Source organism: Sceloporus undulatus, chromosome 1, assembly GCF_019175285.1.
Source record: "Sceloporus undulatus isolate JIND9_A2432 ecotype Alabama chromosome 1, SceUnd_v1.1, whole genome shotgun sequence".
NCBI classification, from domain to species: Eukaryota; Metazoa; Chordata; class Lepidosauria; order Squamata; family Phrynosomatidae; genus Sceloporus; species Sceloporus undulatus.
In genome coordinates, this window is record NC_056522.1 from 2,603,000 (window position 1) to 2,610,459 (window position 7,460).

Sequence of the window (7,460 nt, forward strand, 5' to 3'; positions counted from 1 at the left end):
GTGGCAGTGGATAATGGGAAGTGTAGTCCCTCGAGAAGGGGCTCAATATGCCTTCTGTGGCGGTGGATAACGAGGAGTGTAGTCCCGGGCGAAGGGGGCCCTGTGATGAGGGGCTCCGGAGGGCTTGCCTGCGCTTGGCCTCGAGGCGCGCTGCGATGCGGAGGCGCCTGGCGGCGATGCGCTCCTGGGGGTCGTCGGAGTTGATGTTGGGGACGCGGATGCGCTGCGGAGGGGCCTCTCCTGCGGCGCTGGCGGCCCCTCCGCTCGCCGCGCCCCCGGACCCTTCCCGCTCCCCGGGGGCCTCCGCCGCGGCCCCCGCCTCCGTCTCCTCCAGGCTCTCCTCGGCCCCCGCGGCCTCCTCCTCCTCCTCCTCCTCCATCATCATCCCAGCGGCGTCACCAGCCCCGCTAGGCCTCACTGGGCCCGAGACCGTTGCCGGGGAGACGGCGTTGCTAGGCGACGGAGCTACGCCGCGCGCGCCTCTGACGTACATAGAGCGCGCGAGATACAGAAAGAGACGCCTCCGCTTTTACGCATGCGCAGCACCACTCCCGCGTCTATAGAGTTACGGTCTGTGAGTGGCGGCCGCGAGCGACTCGTCACGTCCGGCTCCGTTTGACATTTCAGCACTAGACTCTGATTGATGCAGCCTAGAATCGCATTGGCCTTTCTAGCTGCCGCATGGCAGTGTTGGCTCAGGTTCACCTTGTGGTCTACTTGGACTCCTAAATCCCTTCCACATGTACTGTTATTGTCAAGCCAGGCGCAGGTGCCAAATGAATTGTGTCATGTCACAAAATGACTACTAGCACTTTATTTTTATTAGTACTCTGCCAAAGGAGGCACTGGCAAACCGCTCCAAAGGGAGAAGCGGGAAAGATAAATACATATTATTATTATTATTATTATTAAAGAAGCCTTCCCCGTGGATAAAAATAACTATAGGCCAGTCTCCCTTCTTCCTTTTCTGGGTAAGGTGATCGAGAGAGCAGTTCCAAACCAACTCCAAGCAGTTTGGGATGAAACTGATTATCTAGATCCATTTCAAACTGTCTTCAGGTCAGGATACGAAGTTGAGACAGCCATGGTCGCCTTAGTCGATGATCTCCGTCTGGGTATCGATGGGGGAAGTGTGGCCCTGTTGGTGCTCTTGGACCTCTCAGCGGCCTTTGATACCATCAGCCATGGTATCCTTCTGGAACTCCTGAGGAGGTAAGGCATTGGGGGCACTGCGCTCCAATGGTTCCGCTCCCACCTCTCAGGCAGATTCCAGATGGTGATGCTGGGAGACAGCTACTCCTCTAAAAGGGAATTAAAATTGGGCATCCCTCAGGGCACCATTCTGTCTCCTACACTGTTTAACATTTACATGAAACCACTGGGAGAGATCATCCGGAGACATGGGGCGCGGTGTTATCAGTACACTGATGACACCCAGATTTGTTTCTCCATGTCTCAGACTGCTTTAGTGACTAAGGGTGGCATCTCTCCTCTGAATGACTGTCTGAAGGCGGTAATGGACTGGATGAGGGAAAATAGACTTAAGCCGAACAAAATGGAGGTACACATCATAGGTAACCCTAATCTGTCTATGGAGATACATTCGTTGGTTCTGGATGGGGTCACACTTCCCCTAAAGGAGTGTGTTTGCAGCTTGGGAGTTCTCCTGGACTCGTCGCTTCAGCTGACATCTCTAATAGATGCGATGGCCAGGAGTGCATGCTATCAGCTTCGTCTGATATGCCAGTTGCGACCCTACCTGGAGCCAGGGGACCTAGAAATGGTGATACATGTGCTAGTAACATCTTGTCTCAATTTCTGCAATGCGCTCTACATGGGGCTACCTTTGTGCCAGGTTGGGAAGTTTCAACTAGTGCAAAATGTGGTAGTCAGACTGATTGCAGGAAAATCTAAATTCAACCAGATAACACCTATTTTAAAATTTCTACAGTGGCTGCCTATTAGCTTCTGGGCACAGTACAAGGTGTTGGTTGTTGTCTTTAAAACCCTACATGGCTTGGGCCCAGTTTACTTGAGGGAACGTATCCTCCCATATAATCCTTCCCAAGAGATTCTCTGGGAGGAATCTCTTGCACCCAAAGAAAACCAGGCTGGTTGCGACTTCCAGAGGACCTTCTCAGCTGCTGCTCCAAAAATTTGGAATGACCTGCCAGAGATCTGCCATATTACATCTCTTGACGCTTTTAAGGAAGCAATTAGGACGGATCTCTTCCGGCAAGCCTTCTCAGACTGATCTCCTACAAGAATAGGATTACCACCTGCTCAAAAAAAGTACCCACTCCCGCTGCTATTTTAAAATGTGTTATACTTTTGTTCTGTTTTAATTTGTAGTTTTATTTATTTTAATTGAGGAGAGGGGAGGGTTGGGGGACTAAGCAAATATTTGATAACTTGTTTATATATACTGTATTTGATTTCTATTGTCACCTGCCTCAATCCTCCGGAAGAGGCAGGATACAAATAAATATCATCATCATCATTATTATTGGCCTTTTTAGCTGCCGCATCACTGTTGACTGCTAGGTCTCCTAGATCCCTTTCACATGTAGTTTCATTCAGCCAGGTGTCCTCCATCCTATATCTGTGCATTTCATTTTTCTGCCCTAAGTGCAGTACCTTACATTACTCCCTGTTGACATTCATTTTGTTAGCTTTGGCCCAGCTTTCTAATTTATTAAGGTCCTTTTAAATTTTGATCCTATCCTCTGGGATATTAGCTATCCCTCCTAATTTGGTGCCATCTCCAGGCTTGATAAGCATGCCTTATCCAAGTCATTGATAAAGATGTTGAATAGCATTGCCTTCAGGACAAAACCCCACTGGACACCTCACTGGTCACTTCTCTCCAGGATGAAGAAGAGTAGCCATTGCTGAGCATTCTTTGAGCTTGGTCAGTCAACCAATTTGATAAGCATACCTTCTATTCTTTCATCCAAGTCACTGATAAAGATGTTGAAGAGCAAACTGGGCTCAGGATAGAACCCTTTGGCAGCTCACTGGTCTCCCCAGGATGAAGAAGGTGAAGAAGAGGAGCCATTGCACTCCAAATTTAGCAATGGGAAATTTCTGTGCCGCCCTCTTCCCTTGAGGATAATAAGAAATACAAATAATATTTATTTATTTCCCATCTCCTCAAAGCTCCATGATTGTTTTGCTTCTTGGTGAATCCGTCTCTGGTTCCTCCAGACTAGTGATTTCAAGCAATTTATATTGCACTATGTAATATTATATCTTGAAGCTTCTCCATCAAAATGCTCCATCCTAACTTACAAAAAGGAAGCTTTAATAGAAAGTGGCACATTTTGGTTTACTGGTGAGTATCCTGCCTGTGACATGAGTTGTGATAATAGAGGTGGGTCTGCAACCATCCTCTTGCAGTTCCCCCAGATCTGTTTCCAGGTTGTTGCACAAAAACTCTCCTCGCGCTTTCCAAACACTTTTTTTTACAACTGGGCTCTTTTTGTTCCCTGAAATTATCATAAACACACACAACACACACATACTGAGGGCCCATTCACATTACAAAAAAAATCGGTTTTGAAACCGATTCAATCACGTGAAGTTCCTACTCACCCCGAATCTCACACAAGCGAATCCGGGGCTTGCACACCCGTTCCGTGTTAAATGGCCCCTAGCGCGGGTCTTTTGAAATCGGCGCAAATGCCGTTTCTTTTTAAAAACCCCGGGTCCTGGGAATGAGAACTTTGGCCTCGATCACAATCGAGGCAAATTGAGGGAGGGATTTAGGTCAGAGGGTGGGCAAAGGGCAAGGCATTTCCTCCCCTCATCGGAGGGGAGGGGGAGGAGGAAAGAGCCCTGGGCAGAAGGGAGCAAGGGAAGGCATTCTTTAGGAGCCTCTTTTCCCTGCATCCCCTGCCCAAAGCCCTCGGTCGCTAGGCATTCCTTCCCTTGCAGGAGGATGAACGGAGCTCATGTCAGGCAAACCCCCCCCCCTTTTCAAATGCAAACAATTTTTTTGAGCGAACATGCGCATGGTTTATATTCCAGAATGTATGTTACATTTTAACAATTTTTTTTGAGCGAACATGCGCATGGTTTCTATTCCAGAATGTATATTTCATTTTTATCCATTTCCATTTGTTTTGAGTGCACCTGCGCATGGGTTTCTATCCAGAATGTTATTTCTTTTATCCATTTGTTTGATGGCACCTGCGCATGGTTTCTATTCCAGAATGTATATTTCATTTTTATCCATTTGTTTTGAGGCACCTGCGCATTGTTCTATCCAGAATGTATATTATTTTTATCCATTTGTTTTGAGTGCACCTGCGCATGGTTCTATTCCAGAATGTATATTTCATTTTTATCCATTTGTTTTGAGGCCCCTGCGCATGGTTTCTATTCCCGAATGTATATTTCATTTTTATCCATTTGTTTTGAGCGCACCTTGCGCATGGTTTCTTTCAGATGTATGTTCCATTTTTTTTTCCAGACACATGCGCCTGGTTTCATTCCAGAGGCAGATGGGAGCCAGGCTTGCACTTGCTTCTGCAGAGGGAGAAGCTACAAATGTTGAAACCATCAATGTTACATTTTTACCAATTTTTTGAGCAAATATGCGAATGATTTGTCTTCTTGAGCAGAGATACAGTACAGCAAGGGAAGCAAAGGGAAGCTAATGTTGCTTTTAAAAGCATTAAAAAAAATGCATGGCAATCCCATCCTTTGCCTGGGACAGGGGCAGATCTGACCCAAGCCACAGGTTTATTAAAAGAGAAGAGAGAGAGGGAGAGAGAGAGGCATCTCTCTCCCTGCTTCAGCTGCTGAAACCCTGTGCCTGGCTTTTCAAAAGGGAGGCACTTCCCCCATGCCCTGCAAGTCACCCTGACGATAGCTTGATTGGCAGCGGCCAATCTACAGAATGCATTCGATTTTGTCAATAATAATAAATATAATAAAATTTTTATTTGTATCCCGCCCTTCCGGACGATCAGGGCGGCTTACGATGCAACAAGTGCAACAAAAGTACAAAGGTTAAAAACAAATACAACAATCTTAAAAACAACAATAAAAAGCCCCTTGCCCAACCTCATGGCCACGGAAGAGGAGGGAGGCCCACAGGATATTTATCGGGGAATGCCTGTTTGAATAGGAAGGTTTTGAGGTCCTTCCTAAATTGGGCCAGGGTGGTAGATGAGCGAGCTCCATGGGCAGCGTGTTCCAAAGGGCTGGGGCAGCTGTGGAAAAGGTCCTTCTCGGGTGGAAGCTAGCCTAGCCCCAGGCACCTTCAGCAGTTGCTGCCCAGTGTTCTGAGGGTGCGAGGCGGATTGTACGGGAGAGGCGGTCCTTCAGGTATCCTGGGCCCCCAGCCATTTAGGGCTTTAGGTGATAACCAACGCCTTATTTGAGCTCGGAAGCGAATGGGCAGCCAGTGGAGGTCTTTAGTACAGGTGTTATATGGCTGGTCCGGAAGCACCAGTGACCAGCCGGGCTGCCATGTTCTGTACCATTTGAGCTTCCCGAGTTTGTATAAGGGTTGCCCCATGTGAGTCCATTGCAGAAATCCAATCTCGAAGTTACCAGAGCATGTACTACCGTTTCAAGGTCCCTCTGGCAGGTTTGGGCACAGCTGGCGAATCAGCCGAAGCTGATAACAGGTGTCTTGACCTCGCATTCACCTGAGCGTCAGTGAAGCGACGAGTCAAGAAGCACCCCCAAATGCGCACAGAGTCCTTTACGGGGAGCGTGACTCCGTTCAGGACAGGTGGAACCACCCATTCCTGGACCAGGGGACCTCATCACTAGTACCTCCGTTTTCTCTGGATTCAGCTTGGTCGGTTTTCCCTCATCCAGCCCATTACTGACTCCAGACAGGCCATGAGAGGAGAGACGCCATCCCCCGTCATCTGCATCAGTCGGAGACATAGAGAAAATGATTTGGGTGTCATCAGCGTACTGATAACCCCTGCGCCCCATTTCTCCGGATGATCTCTCCCAGCGGTTTCATGTAAATGTTAAATAGCATGGGAGACAGTTTCATTTGTAGTGGGCACTTGCTAACGGAGCGATTGGGGAGGGGCATCCGGATCATCCCAGTTCCCTCCATGTCTTTTACCCAGTATGAATGGGGCCTGGGAGGCTATTCAAGATCTAGGGTAAGATAGAAAATGCCCTCTGTGAGGTCTCACATAGCGTGTTGTTGAGACTCCAACAATTTCATCCCAGTGACTGAGTGTGTGGGGCGGATTATATGGGGGAGGGCGGCCTCCAAGTACCCTGTCAAGACGATCTCTTCCGGCAGGCCTTTCCTGAATAAAGTGCCCGGAAACAGAATGACTGCCCCCGCATACAGGTCAGCCCCCGCTCTGTCCTGGCTGTATTTTTGTGTTTTTATAGATGTTTTAATTGTAATTTGTTTAATCCTGTTTTAAGGCAGGATTTGGGCATAAATTTGAAATGTGGATTTTAACATGTTGTAGCGCTTTGTTGTCTTGTAACCAGAAAAGCGGGATTAAATAAAAGTTTTATTTATTTATTTATTATTTTATTCCCTTTTAACCTTTCTATACTTATATACAGAAACATATGTGCTACCTCTGAATTGTTTCAGTACTTTTTAAACCGAATCCAGATAGGTCTTTATTTCCAACCAATCTTTCTCAAATGTTTCAATGGGTTTATTTGAGAAGCTGTGCAGCTTATCATTTCCCATACATTCATCTAGCTTTAAATACTGTTCATATACAAGGGATTTTCTCTCTCCCCAATGTTTACTCAGTGATCCTAGCAGCTATAATGTTCTACTGAACATTTCCAATCTGTCGCATCTGTTGTAATAGTAAAGCCTCGTCGTGTTTTGCTTCCATGGGCTTTAGGTGCTTTCTTGTTCAGATATTAATCCGATTTCACGTTGCATTAATCTAAGTAGACTGAAGAGTCCCATGGCAGTGATGACTTTTGCTACCATTTCACTACAATTCATATTTGCCATTTATGAAGGAGCCGGAGTCAGGCAGCAATAAAACAGTGAGAGAATCGGAGTTGAGATTTGCCATGCCAACTCCACCGCCCTGTTTAATAGTATAGTTTAGAACAATACATATTTAGCACCTGTCATTTATCTAAAATGTTATTAAATAAAAACATGCCACCATGGCAAAGCAGTTGAGTGCTGAGCTTGACTCTGGAGACTAGGGTTCATAGGCAATGGCAAAGCTATGAAAATATCTTTCCAAGAAAACCCATCATCACTTAAGGGTTGCCAAAGTTAGCAACAACTTGAAGACACACACAACAACACAACAACAACAACAACAACAGCACGTCAGTTGCCACAAGAAACTGCAATCCCAGGGTTCCATAGCATGAAGCCATGGCAGTTAAAGTGGTGTCAAATTGCATTACATGTGACCCTCCACACTGGGTTAGGAGAACAGGCCTCATAATATGGAAAACCAAAACTAACAAGATGTTGTGTT

The 7,460-nt window shown here is 46.7% G+C and overlaps 2 protein-coding genes across 2 annotated transcripts in view; one reads left to right on the forward strand and one right to left on the reverse strand.

Moving 5' to 3' along the window:
- Positions 1-473, reverse strand: part of DRC1 (dynein regulatory complex subunit 1) — a 34,475-nt gene extending 34,002 nt beyond the window's left edge. Inside the window, exon 1 of the mRNA XM_042465353.1 lies at positions 129-473. Within this exon, the coding sequence (XP_042321287.1) occupies positions 129-385 (257 nt within the window). The 5' untranslated portion in view covers positions 386-473. The remainder of the gene's footprint in view (positions 1-128) is intronic.
- Positions 1-7,460, forward strand: part of LOC121919802 (otoferlin-like) — a 243,689-nt gene that overhangs the window by 235,443 nt on the left and 786 nt on the right. The gene's annotated exons all lie outside the window — the stretch shown is intronic.